The sequence below is a fragment of the Pelmatolapia mariae genome, linkage group LG3_W, assembly GCF_036321145.2.
Source record: "Pelmatolapia mariae isolate MD_Pm_ZW linkage group LG3_W, Pm_UMD_F_2, whole genome shotgun sequence".
Lineage (NCBI taxonomy): Eukaryota > Metazoa > Chordata > Actinopteri > Cichliformes > Cichlidae > Pelmatolapia > Pelmatolapia mariae.
Genome location: NC_086229.1, coordinates 24,241,705 through 24,267,829, shown reverse-complemented (window position 1 = coordinate 24,267,829; position 26,125 = coordinate 24,241,705). Strand labels below are relative to the sequence as shown.

General features: G+C 41.7%; 2 protein-coding genes across 2 annotated transcripts in view; one reads left to right on the top strand and one right to left on the bottom strand.

Moving 5' to 3' along the window:
* LOC134646798 (NACHT, LRR and PYD domains-containing protein 1a allele 5-like) overlaps positions 1 to 6,986 on the top strand; it is a 61,482-nt gene extending 54,496 nt beyond the window's left edge. The window contains exons 7-9 of the mRNA XM_065469976.1: positions 5,072 to 5,187; positions 5,466 to 5,682; positions 6,822 to 6,986. Of these exons, the coding sequence (XP_065326048.1) occupies positions 5,072 to 5,187; positions 5,466 to 5,682; positions 6,822 to 6,986 (498 nt within the window). The remainder of the gene's footprint in view (positions 1 to 5,071; positions 5,188 to 5,465; positions 5,683 to 6,821) is intronic.
* Positions 1 to 26,125, bottom strand: part of LOC134624293 (NACHT, LRR and PYD domains-containing protein 12-like) — a 521,298-nt gene that overhangs the window by 454,247 nt on the left and 40,926 nt on the right. The window lies entirely within an intron of this gene.

Genomic DNA, 26,125 nt, shown 5'->3' with positions numbered 1-26,125 from the left:
ATGAATAGTAATTTTTGGTTTACCGAAGAAAACACTTTTTCTATCCATTCATTAAAAATGTCAATACTTGAACTGGGTGTCCGATATATACAACTTATTATAACATTTCTCTTTTTTTCATTCATGATCTCAATAGTCAAACATTCCAAAATTCCATCAATAGCCATAGACATAGTTGTTACAACATTATATCTTATAGAGTTATGGACATATATAGCAACCCCGCCGCCCGCCTTATTTAATCTATTCATGTATTTTAAATCATATCCATTCAAACCGAAATCTATTCCTTTATCGACATTAAACCACGTTTCAGTGATGGCTATAACACTAAAGGGGCGAGAAAATTGTTTCAAGTAATCCTTAATGAAATCAAAATTAGAGTACATACTTCTACTGTTAAAGTGAATTAATGAGAGCTTCCCGTCTAGGTTGATTTTTTTTTCATATTGTTCCTGTGTGAAATAATTACAATTTTTAACAAAAGAAGAGAGAAAATTACTTTCAGAATCTATTTCTGGGTCTATTATATTATGCTCCTTATATTCACAATCTAGATCAATTACTTTCTGTTGGAGAATTGATTTCAACGTGTCCATGTCATTTCCTGGTGTAATTAGAGATGTTGGTGTATTTATCATTTTTGATTGTCATTAGAGTTATATATTACCTCGATACATTAGTGTCAGTTGTACTTGTCCAGGTCCTCCATGTTCCTCACTATCAGTACTTTTGCCTCTTCTGGTGTCCCGTTTAGCTTGATGAAAATCTTGCAGTTTGTTACCCATGTATGTTGTATTTTACCGTTCTTCTTCAGTTGCCTTGCCTTCCTCGCGATGTCTGTGTTTTTTCGTGTCAGATGCTCATTAATGAAAACGTCCGTGCCTTTCAGTTTGCGTCCTTGTTTCAGCAGTGCGACCTTGTTTTTCCGATTGACAAATCTCATAATGACGGCCGGCGGTCTGTCGCTCCTCCTGGGCAGTGGGTGACATGCTTCTACATGCTCCAAGTCCATCTCTATCCCTTTGCTTTGGAGGAAGGACGCCACCTGTTGCTCCACCGAGCGGTTCTCCTCATCACTTGGCTCCCCGACGTTCCCGGCCACCGCGCACGCATACGAGCGCGGCTTGATTTTAATACTGCTGATGACCACGTCGTTCGTACGGGTGTACTGCTCCAGTTCATCCACCCGCCGCTCGAGATCCATGATTCGTCTATCCTTCTGGGCATTTTGGAGGCGTAGCTGTTTTACCTCCTCCAGAAGCCCCAGAAGCAGCTCCTGCTGCGCCCTGACTGCGGCCACATCTCCACACAGCGCTCCGAGGGAGGTTTTTATGTCCTCGACCTCCTCTGGTGTTGGGCCTTTCTTGGGTGGCATACTGGGTAACCAGCCTTTCCAGTCCAGGGGTCCTTTTTTATTTAACTGGCGAGCTAGCAGTTGCTGGTAGTTAATTCGTACAACTTGCTAGCTATCTCCCGGTTAGGGAGCGCAGCCCGAAACACTTCGATCGATAGAACTAGTAGGATGTTGGTTGTCCTCTTCTTAACCAAAGTCCTGTTTGCCGTTTTAGAAGTTACAAAAGTTACAAAAGTCATTGCCCGTTGATAAGCAGCGACTGTAGAAAGCTGTAGAAAGCTAGCAGTTCAATCCAGTGTCTTTTCCACAACCGGCCTCCGCCGATTCACACAAAAGAAAGCAGATTGGTTATAATGGTGGCTTGCTATCACTTATTCACTCCTGCATGGTGAGACATATTTGTCTTCATGCAAACAAACACTGCCAATGACTAAATGCACAATTACTAAAGGGTATTCTATTTGTATCCTCCAAGTCTTGATTTTGGCAAAATGACTGCTTCGAGTCTCCTCCTGGCGCATTGACAGGAAGGCAGACAGAACACACAGCATGGGATGATAGAGATCACAACGATTGAGAAGTCCAGACACTTTTCTTTCCAAGCTCCTTAGACTACGATGACCTGGATGACTGAGAACCTTCACAGACACTTCACTCACCAGCCTCTCTGCCTCGCCACGACACAGCGGCTCCGCATCCCGCCTCAGCTCAACAGAGGCTCCCATGCCAGAGACTCAGCTGTTTACCCCGCCAGCTTCTTCTCGGAGAAGGCGGCGCACACGCCGGCGCACACGCCGCCATAAAATTGACTATTTTGAGCAACTCCTGGTGGTGAGTTCCAGTGACTGTTTTTCACACTCTTCATCTGATTCCTCACTGAAAACAAACAATAGACTCATCTCTGATTCATGGGGAGTTTCCCTCCTGGATGAGGATGTGGGCTGGGAAGATTTTTTCTGCTCTGCTCCCTCTGAGTGGGGATTTATTAAAGACAACAACTGCACTTCAACACCCCCGAAGACTGTTCAGTTAAAGACTGTAAATAGTTGTGGCAGAAGGGCCAGAATAATCTCTGATAAATCACGATTGTCACGATTCCTGGGTACGCAAACCCTAGGTCTGCTTATTCTAAGACTGTTTTATCTGAGCCTGCTTCTTCACCTACCTCTCAGCCTGTTCCGGTTTCATCAGCCCAGGGCACTGCTAAAAATGCTCATGCACCTAAAGCTGTCAGTATCACTCACCCAATCATTATTTCCACCACTTTCTGTCAGCCAACACCCACACCCGTGCCAGCTCCCAGGATGAGGGCAGCTGTGACCCAGTCCACTCCTGCACCCGTTAATGTTCCTCGGGTGGGTGTTACTGGTGTCCAGCCACCTCCCGTGCCTGTCCCAGCGCCCAGGCTCAGGGCAGCCAGAACCCAGCCTGACCTCCCTAGAGGCCCGGAAGAGCTAGCCTGTCCACTTGCTAGTCCACCACCTCATCCATCTCCTCACCCAGCTTTCCATGCCCTAGCACAATCCCTAGTTAGGCTAGCTGATCTGTTTCCAGCTAAAGCACCGGATTTGCTAGCCCAGGCTGCAGCACTGTCACCATCTTTAGCTCTGCCAGTAGCTTCGCCAACATCAACAACATCCGCCGACATCGAGGAATTGGTGATAAAAGTTGGAGATGTGGTGGAGACGGAGCCAACCATTTCCACATCTTTTGGGACTGTAAAGTCATCTGCCGGTATTGGTCTCTAATCCATGATCATTTACTAAATGTCTTTTCTTTTCTTTTTCCTTCAACTTTTGAGACCATTTTTTGTGCAATGTACCAGTGGATAAACTAAATTCCAATGACAGATGACTCCTGTATATCCTACTGGCCGCAAGTAAAAAGCCTCTTATGAGAAGATGGCTAAAATCTGAACCACCAACGATGGAAGACTGGATACATTCAGTACAAGAGATCTATACGATGGAAAAAGTGTCTTATTCTCTTAAACTTCAGAGGGATACCTTCTACGGAATATGGTCTAAATGGGCAGACTATGTTAAGCATATGAGGTGTGATTTTGTATAAGATGTTACAACCCTGAGCACTATGTAAACCTACCTACCCCGCTGCCCTCCAACCCTAGTCTCTCTTTTTTTTTTTTAATTATTACTATTATTATTATTATTATTATTTATTTTTCTTTCTTTCTTTTTATTTTAATATAACTTAAAAATGTAACAGCAAAGAAAGTGTAAAAAGGTATTCAATTGTTTTGTTCAACTGCTGTCCCAATAAAACAGAAAATGGAAAAAAAAAAAAAAAGTGAATGGATCAAATTCTGACTTTAGATATGAATCATTAGAAAATGTTGGATTTCTACAAGTTCAAATGATCCCAGAGGAACCGTGGGACATGATGAACAATAATATGATGGAGTTTTTTCATAACCACTTGTTTTGATTATTGTGGGAAATATCAAAATATGGCCGACTTTAAACGTCAGGGTTATCCTGCTTATCAAAGTTAAACACTGAGTTTCGCTTTTGTCTGACCATTTGAATCCCATTTGAATTTCCAATAAAGGACTCCACAGAGTTTGGTTAAAAGAATGACAGTAGATGTTTGTGTGAAAGTGCTGGAAGCAAATATTTGTGTGATGTTCTTTCATGCAAAAAGTTCAGAGTTTTTTCTCTGTTGTGTTTGTTTGAAGCTGCTTCCTGTTGGCTTCAGCTGTTTGGAGTTTCCATTTTCTAAACTTCTAAAAAACATACATTCTTAACCTCTTTAGCTCTGAACAGATTATTGTGGTTGAGGAATTGAGAGTAATTCTTCAGATTAGCAATAGGTGGATCTCAGCTTCCTAATTTCAATTAAAGTCAAAAACACAAAAATCACAGATGAGGAGCAAAGTTCTATGCCAGCTTTTTTATTGAACTTTGCAGCCCAGCAAAACAGAAAGAAAAGCAAAGCTCCCCTAGGGTGTTCGCCGTAAGCACATGCAGGTTGGGACCAACCCCAATGGACAGACAGCAGGAAAAAGCCCAGAGGGCTTTCTCAGGTCCCCTTTTAAAGGTACCAGTAGTCCCACCTCCTGCTGCTGAGTAACTTTCCCACGTGCCCAGAAACAGGAGGTGCAGGGTCAAGTAAGGGCCAGGGTTCGGGCAGGACTCTGGCTGAGGGCCCTGCCCAAAGGGACACCCTTAGGTTAACCCTTTGCTTTGATTTCTGACAATAGGTCACAACATGGTCAAAGGTCATACATTAGTACAGCAAACAGCATAGTTTTTTGTGATAATCTTATGATATCCATGTGAATAATACTTGACCTAACTACATCAAATATATGGGTTAAATGCATTATATAAAATAAACACTCCAGTGTAGGTTTATATTGTGTGTGTGTGTGTGTGTGTGTGTGTGTACATGACAGTGATTTTATTATGTTGTTTTCAGTATAATGTGTTGCATGAAAAACATTCTATTTTGTGTGTGTGTGCGTGTGTGTGCAAAACACCTCATGCCTATAACTCTACGTGAAAGTTACAGTATATTTAGTGCAGATAGATATATAAGTATACATGTCATACAAAAATCCACCACATTATGAAACACTGGATGACTTCAAGCTCACACTTTGTCTAATAAACTTAAATCTTTCATTCTTTATACAGATTGAGGAGCTGCGGTTTGTCAGAGATCAGCTGCCATTATCTGGCAAGGGCACTGCAGTCCAACCCCTCCCATCTGAGAGAGCTGGACCTGAGATGGAACAACCTGCATGATTCAGGAGTAAATCAGCTGTGTGGTTTTGTGGAGAGTCCAGGATGTGGACTTGAAACTCTGAGGTCAGTCATAATTTTTACTGAACAGAAAATGATCATCAATGATGCTGTCATTAAAATACTGTAGTTAGAAATCTAAGATTCTAATGTGTAAATTTTTTTTTCATTCTGTTGTTGTGTTTGTTTGAAGCTGCTTCCTGTTGGCTTCAGCTGTTTGGAGTTTCCATTTTCTAAACTTCTACATGCTGAACCTTCTTCAGCTCTGAACAGATGATGAAACACTGAATGATTTCAATCACACATTTTGTCTAATAAACTTACTTCTATGATTCTTTATACAGATTGATGAGCTGTGGTTTGACAAAGATCAGCTGTGACTATCTGGCAGCAGCACTGAAGTCCAACCCCTCCCATCTGAGAAAGCTGGACTTGAGTGAGAACAAGAACCTGCAGGAACACGATGTGAAGCAGCTGTTTGATCTTAAGGAGAGTCCAGACTACAGACTGGAGACTCTGTGGTTAGTAGAGTGTGGGACTGAGTGGGTGGTGCTGTCAGCAGTATTGTACTGAACAGAGTCAGTATGAAACTATTAAAACCCAGTTCTTTGATCCCCATGATAGAACAGAGAAAAACCCGACTCATAGTGGTCAAAACATTTATTTCTTTTTATTCAATCCTCTTCCGGAAAAGAGAGACCTCCGCACAGCCCAAACGCCAGTTGCAGGATCGCTAAGATTTGAAGCTCAAGATATGTCTCATATACGTGTTATTTTTGTACACGTCACACGTGACACACACAGTTTCATTACAAACAAACTCCTTCTACTCAGTTTCTCTTTTTTGTGTCTGATTTATTAATATGCCTGTGCACTAAAACTTCCTGTGCAGCTTGCAATAACTTCCCCTTTCTGAGGTCTGTTGCCAGGGCAACCTGTTTGAACTTAGTTTCACTTTGTCTGCTCCTCACATTCTGCAAAAACATGCAGTTTCCTGTCAGCCTGTGACCCAGACTCAAAGCTGGCCCTCTCTTATACATAAAACAATATAATCAGCAAATAAGCATTAAAAATATACATTTAATCTAATACAAAACAAAGATCCAGTGTTTCCTGTAAAGCTGCAGCTTCTCAGTGAAACTGTGAGAGGAGAATGGTGACAGGCTTCGGGATTGGACACAAACACTTCCTGTTTCTGGTTTATGGTCACCATAGTAACGGCTGACATGCTCTAATCAAAAACTGTCAACAGCCAATCAGCTCTCTGAACAAAGCAGCACGCAGACCAATGACTGCATTCATTTCCAAGTTTAAAGCAGTGAAGAACACAGTCTGTAGGTGAGGAAGAATTTAGTGAGAGCAGACATTTGGATGGAATTCCTCCAGTTAACAGCTGGAACCGTCCATCTGGATTGTTGGGCTTGTTGTTGGGGTTCCTACAGAGCTCAGAGTGGACACACCAAGGTTCTTCTAATGAATGAAAGTCCAAACTCAAACTAGGAGGGAAAAACATTTTCATCAACTTCAATAAAAATCCAAAGATTAGAAAAAGTGAAGCAACAATGAGTCCTAGTACAGTCCCAGCACTGAAGTCCCTGCTGCTCTTTATACTGGATGTGCTGCATCACTGACTGACAGCTGATGAAGAGTCTCTGGAGACACTCATTTATCTCCTCTGCTCTTCCTCCTTCTCTCTGCAGGTGGAGGTGATGATGGTGAACAGGACGGTGTGTGTGCTGAGAGAGGAGCAGCTGTGTCCTGATGATCCAGAGAGGTTGAAGCAGCAGCAGCTTGTGTGTAGAGACGCTCTGACTGGGCCATGTTACTGGAAGGTGGAGAGGGGAGCTTCATCCAGCAGTGACTGACAGAGGAATGAAGTGCAGATGACTGTCAGTGCTGCAGAGTGAACTGCTCTGAGAACAGCTCCACTGTCAGACACAATGTAGAGTCCAGCATCATCCCTGTGTGTCCCTCTGGATCTGACAGAGGATCATCAGTGTATCTGGACTGCTCTGCTGCTGCTCTGTTCTTCTACAGTCTCTGCACAGTCTCTGTCTGACTCTGGCTTCAGACCCTCCTGGATCAAACTCACCTGGAAAGGCTTTCAAACACCTTTGAATAATAAACATCATGTTTTTATAAGATAAATATCATGTTTTCATGTATGTGTGCAGTTTGAGCCTCAGTTGATGAATCAGTGCTTAATGTTTAATATGGATACTAATGATCAATAAATGTGCTGATTGGAATCAAAGGAATGACTCTGACTGAATCTGTTCCTGCTTTTCTCTCATGTGGATCCGATCCAGACCTCCAGCTTCTGCCCTCCGCCTCACATTAGTCACCCAGCACAGCAGCTTTCCCATTAAAGCTCACTTTTCCTGACTTTAAAGCAGCCTCTGACACACCTGGAAACAAGGGCGTCGATTTGGCATGGACGGAAGGGACATGTCCCCACCAATATCCAGCGATTATTGAATTGTCCCCACCAATAATTTGATCTCTTCGAGTAAAGAAATACAAACCCGATAGAAAGAAAAAAAACGATCTGTCAACGTCTCATTCACCCAGCGGTGCAGAAAGAGTTAAATTACGTTCTCTACTGGAGTCCTACCTCATGTGACAAATATGGCCAATGTGATTGGCTGTGCCTTTCAGCGAGCTCTGTTTAGTTTTAGCAGCGGCAAGCCTGCGCTGCGAGGACCTGCAAGGAGGACAGGAGGATGGCAGCAAAAAGGAAGAAGCTGGATATAAGAAAGTATTTTTCAAAGAAACCTGTAAGTTACTTAAAGACAAGTTCACTCATAAAATATGTCCGTCATAAACACGTTACAGGCAATACCAGGCCACACATGCCAACCCTCCCGATTTTTCCGGGAGAATCCCGAATTTCAGTGCCCCTCCCGAAAATCACCCGGAGCCATCATTCTCCCCAATTTCTCCCGATTTTCCACCCGGACAACAAAATTGAAAAACCATATCCTAGATTGGCCCAGCCAATTCCAGATTCCAACAATAGCTGCTACTACTGCAGCTACTTAGTATTAATATTACTCTTATTACTCTTTCTGGGTCGCGAAATAAACTTTTAACATATTTTCAGGCGAGATTGTAGGTGTGTAAACTTCAAATAGCTTAAACATGTTATTGTTTGGCCTTTTTCAGTGTTTTATTTGTTCGTGAGTAAATCGGTTTGGCTGAGATTAAAGTTATTAGATTAGATTAAATAAAACTTTATTAATCCCTCGGGAGGGTTCCTCTGGGGTTTTTACACAGCTGAATAAATGTCAAACAGAAAACTGATTAAACAGAAGTGTGAGGTGGTCAAGAATCTACGCAAGCGTCCGGTTATATTTTATTTTATTTAGACAGCAAGGAGCAGACGGCAGAGGTGATGTAATTATGAAGGCTAGACCCCCCAATTTCACAGTCGCTCATTTCCGGTCTACCCGGCTTTCGGAGGACCCGGCCCACTTAGCCCGCGAAGGCCGGGTCCTCAGGTGGACGCACCCTCTGAATTTGGACACCCCCGAAACAGGCCGGTGACATTTAACTTATTTCTTTTCCGATAAGTAAACACTGTAAAAAACCCCTTTGAATGTCTCCCTAATTCTGAGGTCTCAAGGTTGGCAGGTATGTGCTAGGCTTTGGCACACATCAGTCTAAAACTGTATGTAACCATGAAGTGTTGCCATGTCCACCAGGACAGTATAATATAGACTCCTTCACATAGTGGACATTGAGTTGTTGTGTGGGGCACCAGTAGTCCATGTCTGTTGCTGTAACAGTAGTTCATGTTTAGAATAAAAAGTCCCAGCTCACTGATTTGATCGGGGCAATAGTGTGCCTAAAATGTTGCACAATTTTGCTGAGAGATCTTTTACTTTGTGGTAATCTTAGATGAGTAGTTTTATGGACAAAAACCACCAGGTCATTCAGTGTTCCCTTAGTGCTAATGTGTAAGAGATGTTGGTGTACTATAACTAGACTTGTAGTCAAGACCGCCTAATCCGAGACCAAGACAAGACCAAGACCAGAGGGTATCGAGACCAAGACAAGACCAAGACCAATTTGAGACGAGACCAAGACCGAGACCGAGTCGAGACGAGACCAAGACCAAAACCAAGACCGAGACAAAAAAGTCTTTAAACTGCAGCCAGATGCTGCTTCGTTTACGGGTGTCAGGCATATTTATGTGTTTTTGCTTTCGCACAGCCCTCCTCACCGCTGTCTACTGTCTCACTCACTTACTGAGAGGACAGACGCACGCTCCACTTGACTGTCGCGTCTCTCACCCTCTCTGTTTTTCACATAATGATATTATCCTATATCCTCGCATGTGATTGGCCACAATATGGAGGGATTGGAGCATAACTGAGCCACTGTGTGAGAGCTGAGCAGCGAAAGGAAATTAAGTGAGGGTAGAAATGACTGAAAGATTATTAGGCTCTGTTTTGAGTTTTGTTCAAAAAAGAATGACTTCATATAGGAAAAAAAATAAATATCACATATGCAGGACACCTTAAACTAGTTTTTTAATTAAGCAGCAAGGCAGAACAAAGTCAGGCCTGTATCAAGACACAGGGACTAAACCCCAATTCAACCAGACCCTGATCCGGAATTAAAACAGGACTACAACAGTTCAAAATCAGGAGTACTTAGGACTTAACCAAGACAGAACCAGAATCAGAACTAGATGATAGTAGCACTGAAAATCATCATAGACCTGCACTACACTTATTTTTTAATTCTACCAAAGTACACTATTTAGATTCTGAAAAGTTTATATAATTATTTAGCCTTGTTGTGCAAACAAACCTGCATAACTTAATAAATATAGAATTTGAAAAGTAACAAATGGTATCTAAAAAGAAACACTAGGTACTAGATACATGTTCTGATGAGTTTTGGCAAACAACCATTTGACTAACATGTGTGCAGAGGTGGGTCGAGTATCCAAAAATTGTACTCAAGTAAGAGTATCGTTACTTTAAAAAATTATTACTCAAGTAAAAGTAAAAAGTAGTCGTCAAAAAAGTTACTCGAGTAAGAGTAAAAAAGTACTTGGGGAAAAGGCTACTCAAGTACTGAGTAAATAGCGAGTAACTGTTTGAAATGTCCGATTTATTTTATAAATAAATGCTATCAGACAATCAAAAATAAATAAATATACAAATGTTAGTATTTTCAAAAGGAATATGTGTAAAAAGATCCACAAAATAAGGCACAACAATTCTAATTTCAAGATTTCAGTTTTTCACAACGTAAAGCTTTTTCAAGCAAAACCCACAGTAAATATATTCACATTTACTGCAGCCTCAGAGAAAACATTAGAACGAGGCAGCTTCAACATAACAGACTACAGCTGATGCGCCAGAATGTCATACTAGGGGTGTTTTTTTTAAAATACAAGGAGGGATTAAGTAAATCAGAAACAAATGACACAGAGATGCAACAGGTATAATCGGGAAAAGTTTATTCCCAAGGCGGACAGCAGGAATAAAAACAACAAACAAAAAATCTGTGCTAAAATTCCACAAGAATAGACATTCTAACAAAACTTATTTTGTATACTAAAATACCCTGAAGTATAGACAGTGGATTAACACAATGTAATATATAAAAATGTAAAAACTACACTCAAAAATAAACACTGAAATCAGAGTAAAATTAATTATAAAAGACAAATACAAATTTCCACTATGTGGATGTACATATGTGTATAGCTCACTTTACCATAAATTGTTTCTTCAGTCAGTAAAATGGTGCTTCAGCTTCAGCAGCAGTTGGCTCTCAAGGTTCTTGCTGTGAAGCTGTGACCGTTTGGCAGTGAACAGGAGTCCTGCATGACTAAAAAGTCTCTCACATGCTGCAGATGCAGGAAGAGCTGTATTAACTTTGATCGACAGCTTCTTGATGTGAGGAAAGCCATGCAATAGCTCCACACCTCCAGTGAAGTGACATGAAAGGTACCTCTCCAGTTCCTCTGCTACTGGCTTTCCTGACCCCATGGATCCATCATCTTCATCGAATAGGCTGCTGTTTGTGCTGGCCTCACCCAGCTCGGGGTCTAGGTGATGTCTGATGAAGTGGAGACCTGTGGAAAGATGTAAGGTTTTCAAAAGAATTAGGTCTGATCATTATAGTGCTGTATACACTGCCAAGCTGCAGATGTTTGTTTGGAGCTAGCCTCCAAAAGCTGCCCATACACTGTGCGATTTTTGGCCCATTTTGAGCGGATTTTTCAGTCGCACAACCGTTTTGGGGATCGGCCGTGTTTTGCCTTAATCGTGTGTGCATCGTGTAGTATACATGTTGTAACGATAAGCAGTTAACACCTCACGACCAACTCCCAATCATCAATCGTATGGTTGCATGATAATCAAACCAGTTTGAAATCCTGTCGCCTCTCACACTGCGCAGCACAAACACAGAAATGAAAGAAAAGGTGGAGCGGCACGGCAGCGCAGCGTGTGATCTGGACACAAGAGATGGAGGCACAACTTGGAGGAAGAGGCAAGCTCATCCGAGTACGCAAGCGTAGAGCTGCCACCGGGGCAAAGGAAAAATAGAGCTATATCACGTTATAACGTAAACAGTTTATTGTTCTAACAATATACCTTTCACGTTTGAACAATATAATATTTATATTCTACAAACGTGATAATTATGTATATTGCAATAACGTGATATTATATTGTTCAAACATGACCAGTATATTGTTAGAACAATAAACCTTTCACGTTATAACGTGACATATTTTTCTTTTGCCCCGGTGGCAGCTCTATGCTTCCGTATCCGAGGCTTTTCAGTGTGGCCTCACAAAATTATCACGACTACAACAACCACGAAAAGAGCTGGATGGACATTGCTGCTCAATCACAGCTGCCTGGTCCATGTTTTTCATTAGTAATTTAGCAAAGTTGATGGTGTGTGTGCCTGTGTGAGTGAAAGACAGAGAGGGAGAGCGAGGGACAGATTTTGTATTATAAGCTTCATGTTATGGACGCACAGTTTGAGCACTCAGGTCGCATCAGAGCATCAGGCCGTATAGTGTGAGACCTGCATCGTGACCTATGAACTTCTAACTCCTGCGATTTAATTGTACAGTTTGAGCAGGAGCGGAACAACGTGACTGAAAAAACTCGCACAGTGTTTGCCCAGCTTAATGCAGACTGTTTAAACTAAACAAGCTGCTGTTTCACATAATAAACCCTGTTAGCCGCAGTATTGCCTTCTGTTTAACAGTTAAAGCAGTAGAGACGAGCTGTTTGCATGTTCGTGAAACTCTAGCGTCATTAACCAGGCTAGCTGTTAGCTTATAGCTCACGCTAGCTAACCAGCGAGCAGTTAAAAAGACAGCTGAAGCTGCACAAAACACCCACAAACATATCTCACTACAACGTAGCACCGGAAATATGACTCGCAGCTCGAGCTCTACACAGCTGCTGTAACATAAGACTGACATCCAGCTAACCACAGCTAAAAAGATATTTAGAGAAAACTTACCGTTTCATCAGTGGTTTCACGCTGAAAAGTTGGTTTGTTTTGGCTCTCATTGAAGACACCGACACTGCAGACACAGCTGTTCTTTTGTGCTGCTTTTAAGCGAAACATTCTTTGTATGTGAGGCCAAAGGTGTTCATCCTCTTCAGCTCTAGCGTAGACTCTGCCATCATATTTCTTCTTTCCGTGTGTCCGCTAATTTGAAACGCTTGGTCCGCTCCGCCCGCCACGGTTTCAAACTGGTCATGTGACTGCATGGCAACGTCTCATTGGTAAAAAGGTTACCGGAAACTCCACTGACGGCATGCTATCTAATGTGTTAAACTAAATTTTTTTTAAAGTAACGAGTCGAATTTTGCAAATGTAGCGGAGTAAAAGTACCGTTTCTTCTTCATAAATGTACTCAAGTAAAAGTAAAAAGTATCGTGCAAAAAAGGTACTTAAAAAGTACTTTTTTTTTTCAAAAACTTACTCAAGTAAATGTAACGGAGTAAATGTAGCTCGTTACTACCCACCTCTGCATGTGTGTCTCACCTGCTCTTGTTCCATCTCTGTTCTGTCCTCATTCTCCTCTCTCTCTCTCCCTCTCTGTTCCTCTCTCTCCCTCTCTGTTCCTCTCTCTCTCCCTCTCTCTCCCTCTCTGCTCCTCTCTCTCCCTTTTTGTGCTGACAATCAAGCCAAACACCAACATCATCAAATATACAGTTGAAACCAGATATTTACATACTCTTCAGATAAAAACACAAACAATTTTTTAATTGTAACATCAAATCAGACTAAATGTTTATTTTTTTAGATTGATAAATATAAAAATCATATTTGTTAACTTTAAGAGTAAAGAGAGAAACTATCTGTATTTCTTAATTGCAAATGGCACCAAATTGTATTCAAAATTGAGCCACACTTATGGAGCTCCACAATTCTTTTCCTGGTGTTTTGGTTGACATCTCTTGATTTTCACATGTCACAGAAACAGGCTCTGTGTTTTGCCTTATATACATCCACAGGTGTGCCACCAATTTACTCACATGGACTCTACTAACCTATCAGAAGCTTCTTTAGCTCAGAATGGAATCGTCTGGAGTTTTCTTATTAATTAACAATAAACTTAGTGTATATGTACTGCTCAATTTGATGAAAGTGATTAAAATAGACAGCTCTGTCTCTCTTTATTCTGTCATTAAACTAATTCAAAAGATATTTCAACATTTATTTATCTAAAACAAAAGTTTACTCTAAATTGATGTTTAACAGTAAAAAAATAGTTTTTATGTTTTCTACCTAAAGTGTATGTAAATATCTGGTTTCATCTGTGAATATACTGCTGTGTATTGAAATTCCTCTTGTTTTGCATAGATATACTGAACAACATACAAAGCATAATATATAAAATAACATCTACCTGAGTTTTTTCTTTGAAAGAAGCTTCTTATGTCCATTGTTGTGTTCATCAGTACACAACTGAAACCGATTTAGAGAGTTTGTTTAGCCGTGGAGGGTAACAACTGAAAACATGAAATGTAAGCTAAGACTCTCTAAGAAATCAGCATTGTTGTTCGGCTTTTTATTGATCCATTTGTTGATTCACTCGAAGAGTAAGTAACGCAACCAACTGATCAGTTTGATATCAATCTTTTGTGATACACCGTCATATTTACATTATTAGTTCAGTACGAATGATTTGCTTTGGTACCTGGTCAAACTTAAGCTGTCCTCTGTCTGCAGCAAACTCGCAGGCAGCAGCTTCTCCCCCCTCGCTCACATGCGTGCTGTGCTCAGTCGCCTAGTGCCTGAGCTCGGATCATACCAAAATTAGGGGGAATTTACGACGGTGCCCCATGCTTCTGAAAAAATGACCCGGGCTTAAGCCCAGTAAGCCACCCCCCCGCTCCGCTGATGGTTGACTCCAAATCTCCCGAACACTATGTCGATTTGAGAACGGAAGACCAAAACAGCGAGACCAAGACCGAGACCAAGACAAAAGTCCGTCGAGACCAAGACGAGACCAAGACCACGTAAAAGTGGTCTCGAGACATCCAACTCTAACTATAACTGAAGTAATGTTGTTAAGTCCTTAAAGTCATATTCTTTTATTGTCATGACTCTATTTGAAAATATTTTTCTTTTTGCATGATACCTGATTTATATGGAATATGGCTGAAGTAAACTAAAGTCTAAAATCAGTCATTTGTTTAATAGTAATTTAACATTATATAATTCACATATGAAACTATGAATTGTAATTTTAAATGGTTTAAAAGCATGTAGAATAGCATATGTAGGTAAGTATATTTCTCCTTTTTTTTATCAAGAAGCAAAGACAAAAAGGAAAAAAAACAGAAACAGGGTTCGGTGGTTGAATCATCCGTCCCCACCAATGCCAAAACCAAATCTACACCCTTGCCTGGAAACACGGATTGGAGAAGTGAGATGAGACGAAGAACAGCTAGGAGAAAAGACACAACACGAGCTTTTCATCTGTGACTGAAACCTTTGAATCAGAGTCATTTTTAGTCTTTGCTTTTAAACTGGACAGTGATGCAGCTTTGAACACAGTAGACTCACCTTTAACCTTTAAATGATCCCGTGAGCTTTCCTCCAGCTACCCTCAGTCCACAAACAGCGTGTGACCGATTAACTGAACTGATCAATATTTCAGAAGTTTCACAGTCTCAATGCTGATTAAAAAGAGCTTTTATTTTTATAAGCAGGGTGTTCACTTCCTCTCACTGCAAGCTTGACATTGCAGTTTTTTCTGAATGCTTAAACCCTAACTGTGATTCTTATAGCACAATTTCTAAAACTATTAATACTTATAGCAAAACCACTCACTGAGTTTGCAAAACTAAAAGCACAAACACTGCTTTGCACTCAGTTTGCAAAACTGTAGGCACAATTCACTGCACAGCACTCTTTTTGCAGAACTTTAAACACAACTCACTGCTTACACTCAATTACCAAATTTCCAACACACTCCTAGCAAAATTATACACATTTATGGCTATCATTAACACTATTTTGCCAACTGTCTGGCACACTTTCACATGTGAAAACTGTTTTAGATAATCAGTTCACTTTGCAATCAGCCTAAGCACTATAAACAGGCCACAGGTAAGCTGTCTATGTGGAGTACAATGGAACGAGCAGCAAGAGTGAGAAGAGTGAGAATCAGAGGCCGAGGGAGAGGACGTGGAGGTGAAGAAGTTGGATGAAGAGGACGTGGAGGAGCAAGAAGAGGACGAGGAGGGGAAAGAGGAAGGGTAAGAAGAGTAAGAAACAGAATAACTGATAACATCAGAGCTACAATAGTGGACCATGTCATCAACCATGGGATGACCCTGAGGGAAGCTGGCCAACGGGTTCAGCCTAAACTGAGCCGCTAGACTGTGGCAGGCATCATTAGGACATTTCGAAATGAGAATCGGTAAGTACTTTGTAGCACTGCCATACTCTAATGAGAAACACAACACTACCATACATGCAAAAATACTGAAATTGTTACTTTACAGAATTGCTAGACGTCCAGATGTTGGGGGAAGAGGCAGAATGTTCACTCCAGAGCAAGAGACCCATATAGTGAACATGGTGATTGCCAATAATGCAATAAGACTGCGCGAAATACAGCAGCGCATAATTGATAATGACACCATCTTTCAAAATATACACAGTGCAAGCATTTCTGCACTAAGTCGTGTACTTGCGCGCCACAGAATAAGAATGAAGCAAATTTACAGAGTTCCTTTCGAGAGAAACACAGCAACTGCGATATGACTATGTGCAGGTAAGCTAGTGTCATTGGTTACGAATTTGGAAGTGCATACTGTAGTGCTGTGCATGGGCCTGATGTGTTGCATTTGTTTTGTCTTGTCCAGAGAGTGATGGAACTAGAAGCAGATGCAATGGCACATGAGCTACTTTTTGTGGATGAGGCCGGTTTTAACCTCAGTAAAACCAGGAGACGTGGCAGGAACATTATTGGACACCGTGCCATCATCAATGTCCCAGGACAACGTGGTGGTAACATAACCATGTGTGCAGCTATAAGCCAAAATGGTGTTGTTCACCATCATGCAACCATAGGCCCATACAACACTGCACACATTATTGCATTCCTGGACACCTTGCATGACATGCTCACTGTTCAGAGACCAGAGCAGACCCGATATGTCATCATATGCGACAATGTTAGTTTCCATAGGGCTGCTTTGGTCCACAACTGGTTTACAGACCACCCATCCTTCATGGCACTCAACCTCCCTCCATACTCTCCATTCTTACAGTTTTTACTGAATGCTTAAACCCTAACTGTGATTCTTATAGCACAATTTCTAAAACTATTAATACTTATAGCAAAACCACTTACTGAGTTTGCAAAACTAAAAGCACAAACACTGCTTTGCACTCAGTTTGCCATTTTGTAACACACACTTTGCAAAACTGTAAACACAATTCACTGCTTACACTCAATTACCAAATTTCCAACAGACTCCTAGCAAAACTATACACATTTATGGCCATTATTTATGCTATTTTGCCAACTGTCTGGCACACTTTCACATGTGAAAACTTTTTTAGATAATTAGTTCACTTTGCAATCAGCCTAAGCACTATAACACAGGTAAGCTCTGTGTGTGGAGTACAATGGAGGGAGCAGGAAGAGTGAGAAGTAGAGGAGGCCGAGGAAGAGGACGTGGAGGTGAAGAAGTAGGATGAAGAGGACGACAAGGACAAGGAGGAGCAAGAGGAGGATGAGGAGGGGGGAGAGGAGGACGAGGAGGGGGGAGAGGAAGGGTAAGAAGAGTAAGAAATAGAATTGCTGATGACATCAGAGCTACAATAGTGGACCATGTAATCAACCATGGAATGACACTGAGGGAAGCTGGCCAACCGGTTCAGCCTAACTTGAGCCGCTACACTGTAGCAAGCATCATAAGGACATTTCGAAATGAGAATCCGTTAGTACAGTCACTTTGCACTAAGACTTGTAGCACTCCCATATTCTAATGAGAAACACAACAATACCATAGATGTAAAAATACTGAAATTGTTACTTTACAGAATTGCTAGACGACCAGATGCTGGGGCAGAGGAAGCATGTTCACTGCAGACCAAGAAACCCATATAGTCAATATGGTGATTGCAAATAGTCCTATACTTGGAAATAAACACTTGTGTTTGTTTTGATGTGTGTGAATAAACACCAGTACTTGAAGTTTGGATCCCTCTATGCTTATGGATCTATGACAAAAGTATGAGCTCAAACTGACATGGCCTACCTTGTGCACAGAGAAAGCAAAAGTCAGATGTGTTTTGTATTCATACCATCAGTGTGTAGTTGGCGCATTGTGTGCTTAGTAGATGATGGCTTGTGTGTACTGTTTGATACGAAAACACCATTTTTACGAAGGTGTGAAGAGTTAATCTAGCTGTGTTCGCTTTTGCAAGAGAACTACAATGTTTTGATAATTGGGTGACAGGTTTTCTTATTTGTGTGTAGAGTTTTGCAAAAATAGCCAATAGTTACAAAAAATGTGCTTAAGCAATCAGAAAAAACTGTAAATCCCATCGAGGAGTTCTTCTCTGCCTGGCGTTGGAAAGTGTACGACCGTCATCCTCATCCACAGGTAGCCCTTTTACAGGCAATGGAGGAGGTATGTGGAGATATTGACCAGGCATCATGTCAGGCCTGGATACGCCATTCAAGGAGATATTTTCCCCGGTGCCTTGGACTGGAGGCTATCGCATGCGATGTGGACGAAATGTTGTGGCCGGACCCAGAAAGACGACATGATGTACGCTGATTGTCTTTTTTTTCCCTTTTTTTTTGTGAAATTCCTATTTTGTGTTCTGACTTTGTCTTGGTTTTGATGAGTGTGAATAAACACCAATACTTGAAGTTTGGATCCTTGTATGTTTACATGACACTATGACAAAAGTGTGACCTCAAATTGACATCTGTACACAGGGAAAGCAAAAGCCAGATGTGTTTTGTATTCATACCATCAGTGTGCAGTTGCCGCATTGTGTGCTTAGTAGATGATGGCTTGTGTGTACCGTTTGATACGAAAACACCATTTTTACGAAGGTGTGAAGAGTTAATCTAGCTGTGTTTGCTTTTGCAAGAGAACTACAATGTTTTGATGATTGGGTGACAGGTTTTCTTATTTGTGTGTAGAGTTTTGCAAAGATTGCCAATAGTTACAAAAAATGTGCTTAAGCAATCAGAAAAAACTGTAATAGTATTTTTTCATATTAATGTGATTTTTTCATCTAATTGAATACAATCTATTTGTGTATGATTGTCAGTCCAAAGAGGGAGAGAGGAAAGAGGGGAAGATGAGGAGAAAGTACAAGGTCAGGAAGAACCAGGTAAGAAAAGAGACAGGGAACAGTGACAGGCAAAACAGAAACTGTTAAACTGACAAAGAGAAAAAACCTGATTTTACTCAAACAATCTGTTGTATGAGTTGTGTCCTCCCTATATTAAAGCTGCTATACAGAATCTGCAAAACAAACTGGGTTGAAACATTTTTGACCCTCTTTAACAACATTCCAACATAACATTATCATTGATTGGGGAGATTAAAATTAATGATATATTTTTATGTGGTTCAGCCACAACTCTACTAAAACCTCAGCCAGTAATAGGTAGGCCAACTTTTGGACTGTCCAGTTGTCTGACTGCCGCATACAGACACACTTATCAGTGTTTCTCAAACTTTTTACAGTGTGTACCACCTGAGAAAAATGTCAAGCTCTCCCAAGTACCACTATGAAAGCATGAAACTCATAAATCTTACAACACAAAATTAGTATTATTAAATGAGTTAAATTAGTATTTGCAGTAAAGATTTTTTCATACATTGTATACATTCTACCACAGGCAAAGTTGCCTCCATTTTTATAGTTTTTTATGAATATTTTGTAATAATTTATTCTGTTTTGGGAGTGTTTTTATGTATCTGTATTATATTATACATACACATTAAAAGTGAATCTCTGTCCAAAACATGCACTCAGTTTAATTCTTACTCACTGTGAGCATCATTTAAATAACCTTTATCAGATTTGATGGTTTTGTTACAGACTTCTCAAAAAAGTGTTTTGCTTTTCTTTCACAAATGTGGGGGTTGTGTTAAAATGTACAAAACGGTGATGTCATGTTTTGTGACGAGGACCCAGGCAGAGAGAGACTTGATGAATTTAAGAATCTTATGATTTAATAAAGAAATTTGCAGATTTGCACAGAGATGGTAAAATTTTGATGACTGATAACAGAGACGAAGACAACATACGACAAGGACAGGGAGGAACAGGGGTTTAAATGCACCAAGGAGACAGTCAGAGGGAACTCGGGACAACTGGAGACATTTGAGGATGCGTGGACTCACAGAGACAGGGAAGAAGTCTCATCGTGACGTGTAAAGTTTATCTTGCCTGGCTGGGCAGCTCGCTGGGTGCTCAGCACCCCCAAAGCTCTGATCCTAGAATCGCCCCTGACTGTGTCCATCTTTTATACGCTCTATGGTAAAAAAAAATATATATATATATTTGGTTTAAAATTATTAACGCTAAGTAGAAGAACAGACGAAAAAAGCTACACTGTGTCATGAGTGATGTGCAGACTCAGGGATGCGTAGAGTGATGCAGACAACAGCAGCAGGAAAAGACCTTAACAGAAAAAGAGTGATTTATTTAGATTGCAAAAGTGCAAAAACACAAAATACTGATCTATACACTGAAGAGTCAAAGGAGCTTGCAAATAGTCTAACTGTCCTCCATAGTCTAAGAAGCTTGGCAAGAAAAGCGTCTGGACTTCTTTAAGTTGCTTGAAGACGTTTTACCTCTCCTCCGAGAAGCTTCTTCAGTTCTAAGGTCAAATGGCGGAGAGTCCCAGATTTAAACCCAGTGGGAGTATCCCCCCAAAGAGGGACAAAAGGACCCCCTGATGATCCTCTAATCACCAAGGTGTGAAAATGGGTGTGGGTCCCACTCAGCCAGAGTTTTGGGTGAGCTCATTGTGAGACCTGGCCCCACCTTATCATGTGATTTCCTGAGGTCAGATGGCACAGGATGTGAGTGGGCGTTAAGGCGTCTGGGGAGGGAACTCAAAACTGGATTATAGATGGCAGACAGTGGTGTCGTAAACCACCGCCTCTGTTCAAAGATGGTCGCTCACAGTGGACATAGATGGCTTCTTTCACTCCTCTTTCAAACCATCTGTCCTCTCTGTCCAAAATGTGAACATTGCCATCCTTGAAATTCTCAACAACACAAATTAGGCCTACTTCGAACTCACACCGGTACGCTCAAGACCCCAACCCAGTTTCGCGACGCAAAGCCCAATCAAGGGACGCTTGGGACCCAAACCCCGGGGCGATTTCATTAAAACCTCGGACACGTACCGGATGCTCGGGACCCAAACCCAGTAATGGGACGGAAACCCAGTTTCAGGACACAAACCCAGTAACGTGGTTATAGAGTCGCTCTCTTTCACTTACTTGGTGTGATAGCGTGTAGTATAGTCTCAGGTCCCGTCATTCTTCATCCATTGAGGAGAAAAAACAGACGGCTAATCCACCGGCCTGATGATGAATTTTCATATATCGGGACTTTACTACAGGAACTTCTGTAAGTCCTGGCTGATGTCTGTCTCTTTTCCCCTCGATGAATGTCCACCAATTAATGATGCGTCTGTCTAGCACAAGCCCCTCGCTGGAACGAGACAATTCTACCACAACAGCAAAAGCAAGACGCAAGTCACCAAAGTTCTTCGTGTTACTCATGCACGAGGGAGACCCAAAGCCGAGTGTTGTTCCGCCCACTTGACCTCCGTCGGACTCTCGTCTGCTCCCTCGTAACACTGCTCTTTACTGCGGTTACATGACTATGCATAAGTTCATTAACATATGACATTTTACACAGGCATACATGTGAACAAAGAATACCTTGTCTGTGTGTTGTGTAGGTGTGTGTGTGGGGTCAAGATGTGACCCTGCTAGACTCCCCACCTACTGGTACCAGGGAGTCCAGCAGCTCACCTAAACATCTTACACTCAAACAGATATGGAGTAGGTGTCCTCCTATACCATAAATCAGTCTCATGACCCCAAGATATGTGTGTATGCCAAAGTGCTCTGGGAGGCACACAGAGTCTTTGCAGACTGCTAAGGATCAGACCTCTATCATTATGCAATCGATTATAAAACTCTAAGCATGTATGGGTAAATATTGTTGCCCTGCCCAAAGTGCTGCTACCATTATAATTTTCAGTTTAAACATTTGACATGTTCTCTATGTTCTTTTGTGAATAAGATATGTGAGCTGCAAATCAATGCATTCTGTTTTGATGTTGCCTTTAAGGTTAGAAGCTTCTACGACAACTGCTTTGTACATAATATCATAGGTTCTTCTTCCTAGCGGTTTATATCCCGCGACGCAGGGTCCGCCATCTTGCATGCCTTCCTCCACTTCTTCCTATCAAGGGCGTCTTCTGGTGTAACATTCACAGCCTTCATATCATCCTTGATTCGGTCCATCCAGCGCTTTTTTGGTCTTCCTTGCGGCCTGTTTCCCTCCAGATCTAATTGCTGGGCTGTCTTTGCGATGGAAATTTTATCGCTACGGACAACATGGCCGTACCATCGGAGCCTCGCTTCTCGCATCTTGTCTGTGATCAGTGTCACTCCCCGTTGTTTCCTGACATCTTCGTTCCTCGCTCGGTCAAGTCGTGTGAGACCCAGAGGCCACCTCAGCATCTTCATCTCCATGGTGTGAAGAGCTTGTTCATGTTTGGTCGTCGCTGGCCAGCACTCTGCCCCGTAGAGTGCCACTGGGCGCATAATCGACTTATAGACTTTCGCCTTAAGATAGATTGGCATACTCTTGCCACATAAGACTCCACTCACCTGATGCCACTTCATCCATGCTGTGTTGACACGGAGTCTGGCGTCTGGTAGGGTTTCGCAGTCTGAGGTGACAAGGGACCCAAGGTACTTGAATTGGGCAACTTTAGTCAGCGGCTCGCCGTCGATAGTGATGGTACTGTTGGTCTGGGGGCCGCAATCAAGGTAATCAGTCTTCTTGATGTTCAGGCGCATGCCGTTTTCGGAGAGCCGGTCTTTCCATGCTTTTGTTTGGGTTTGCAGGGCTAGGCAGTTTTCTGTTTCTGATAGGCACACATCATCTGCATACAGGAGGCTCCATGGATGTGGTGATTGCAGATCAGCTGTCGCGGTATCCATACAGAGAGTGAACAGCATGGGCGAGAGGGCCGAGCCCTGGTGGACGCCAACGGTAATCGGGAAGGCTGGTGATGTTCCCGCTGAACATCGGACCTCGCTTGTGACATTACGGTAGAGCAGCTGAGTCCATCTCACATAAGCTTTCGGGGCACCATGAGTTCGTAATGATCGCCAAATCAGCTTGTGGGGGACCCTGTCGAATGCCTTTTCCAGATCCAGGAAGACCATGTGCAGCATCTTGTTCTTTTCCCGGTGCTTTTCCATTAGCAAACGGGTATGGCATCGATGGTTCCGCAGCCCTTAACAAAGCCGCATTGATTCGGGGTGATTGTGACCAGTTGACGGATCCGATTTTCCAGGACATGTTCGAAGATGTTCATTGCATGGCAGAGTAGACGAATTGGTCGATAGTTGGTGCACTCTGTGACGTCTCTCTTGCCCTTCCAGATGGGCACTGTGATGCTCGATGTCCAAGCTCGGGGAGCTTTGTCTTCGACCGTGATATGGTTGAAGAGTGCCGCAAGGTATGTTGTACCGCGGCACTCTTCAACCATCTTCCAGATTTCAGCTGGGATGTCGTCCGGTCCTGTGGCTTTTCCGTTTTTCATTTTTCATAATATCATAATAAATTATGTCTAAATAACCAAAGTACAAAAATTGTTTTTTAAAAAAAGTGACACGTCAGCATTTAAATTAAAAATGAAATATTTATGTTCATGATTAATGTGCATTACAAGCAAATTAAGGAGTGGCAATAGTGATCAATGAAGATAAATCAGTCACCTCGTGCTACATTTCGACTGAGAAAGACTGAAAAAAAAAAAAGACAGAAAGATTTGAATGTGTGAGAAATAAGACTAGTTTTAACAAGTAAAGCAAGCAGTAACATCACCATCAGTAATCTGTCCCAAACACAGGACTCACGATGCGGATTAAGGGGGTTTATTGTAAAGGACAGGACGAGCAGAACATAAGAAGGCTGACTGGCTGACTGGACTGAAAACACGGCAGACAACATTAATGACAAGACAGTGAACAAGTGGAAACTAAGGACTTAAATACACAGACTGATGAGAGTACACAACTGAACATGAATCTGGCTAATGACACATGAAATGAACTGGCACAGGAAAAAAAGGAAATGAGAACGAGTGATAAATAAACTGAACATTAATGAACTGAAAATACTGGGTAAAAGACCCAGGACCCTTGACAATCTGCTGTGTAAACGTTCGTTATTTCTTTTCTTTTTTCTTATTTTTGTGGTTAGGTCAGCCATTATTAGTTAGGGTTACTGATTGGTCTGTCTAGCACAAACCCCTTGCTGGAACGAGACAATTCTACTACAACAGCAAAAAGCATTGGACACCAAGCAGATCTCCAAAAGTTGAATCTGTTCATCTGGACGTAGCGTTTTGTGGGAGAAACGTTTCGTCACTCATCCAAGTGACTTCTTCAGTCTCAGCTGACTGCAGGTCAGGGAGGAACGCTGGTTTGAGCGCGGCGTCAAGGAGGCCATTTACGTGAAAAGGGAAAGACCATCTCTGAATCGAGGAGGGGGCCTAAGGGTACATCTTTCGCCATCTTACAACGCTGTGATTGCAGCCATTCCCCAACTCTCTGTGAATGGTACTCATGGCCATTGATCAGTGTTCTTTGATCAGTGGGTTTTGGTCAGTGATTGTTGATCAATGGTCATGGGAATTTGCATAATTATGATTAAGGAACTGACCTCACAGCCCATTGTTCCTTCAGTGGGCTGGTTTCAGTCATTATGCAAATGTACTGTTTATAAGGTTTGGGGAAACCTGCAGTCAGCTGAGACTGAAGAAGTCACTTGGATGAGTGACGAAACGTTTCTCCCACAAAACGCTACGTCCAGATGAACAGATTCAACTTTTGGAGATTTACTTTCCTGGATGATTGAGAATGCATCAAGACGACACCAAGCAGAGCTCTTTGATCTCGTGCACGAGGGAGAGAACTGTGACGAGTGCTGTTTCTTCGCTTGACCCCAGTTGCCGTCGTCTGCTCCCTCGTAGCACTGCCCTTTATTGAGGTTACATGAATATTCATAAGTTCATTAACATATGACATTACACAGGCATACATGTGAACAAAGAGTAGGTGTCCTCCTATACCATAAATCAGTAAGAGAAGGTATGACCTCACTCATGACCTTAAGATGTGTGTGTATGCCAGAGCACTCTGGAAGGCACACAGAGTCATTGCAGACTGCTAAGGATGAAACCTCTATCAATCTACAAACAATAATATACTTCTAAGTGATTATAAATTTCTAAGCATAAATGACAATAATAACCCAACAGTTGCTATCTCTATAAGTCTGTTTTGGCTTCAGGCTTACTGCATCGCATTTTATTATTATTTTTAATATAATCTTTACTGTCTTTAACCCTTAGATGACCCCACGGATTGTTTTTCTTCAAAATGCAAAGTTGTAATATATTCATATTCCAGGTATTCCTCATAAAATATGTTTGTAACATGAGGCCATTTGCATTTTTATTTATTTTTTCATGTAATGTTACAACTCTTCGTTTTAAAGATTTTGAAGAATAACAACCGAGTTTATAGCAAAATGCATTGTTTCTATTTGGGGTCATTTTTGACCCCACTCGTGGAAGAGTGGAGGTATTGGTAGGTTGTGCATCCAAGGGTTAAATATAAAGTACAAATAAAATTAAAAAAAACCCTCATCACTACTGCCACTGACTGCCATCTGTTCCAAAGGATCCGTCTGGCTTTCTTTTTGGCTCTGGGTCCACAAGCCGTTTCATCTTTGGTCACACTTTTACCTATCACAGGACCACTACAACTATCAGCATATTAAGAACATAACATCAACTTGCATAACACATTAAAAAACTGTTAAAATGTAAATGGAAAAATCACAGCAAAAATTTCTGGCACAACTTCACCTACCTACTTCCAAGGTGCATGGAGAGGATGAAACATGAAACTAACATCAAATGAGAAACACACAAAATCTATATGAAAGTAATCTATGCTCATATATGGCAAAATCCTTTAAGTGTCACTGTGTTTTTCATCTGTGCTCTTGTTGGTTGGACAAGTTTGTAAATGACAAAGAGCTCAGTGGACTTTGCATCCATCAAATCCTGTTAGATGTTTGTTTTTCCTTCACAGCTTTGTGATGAAGGCTAAAGAACAGAGATATGAACTATTGCCAATATGAATCCTGATGCATGACGTGGGCACAGACCCACCAA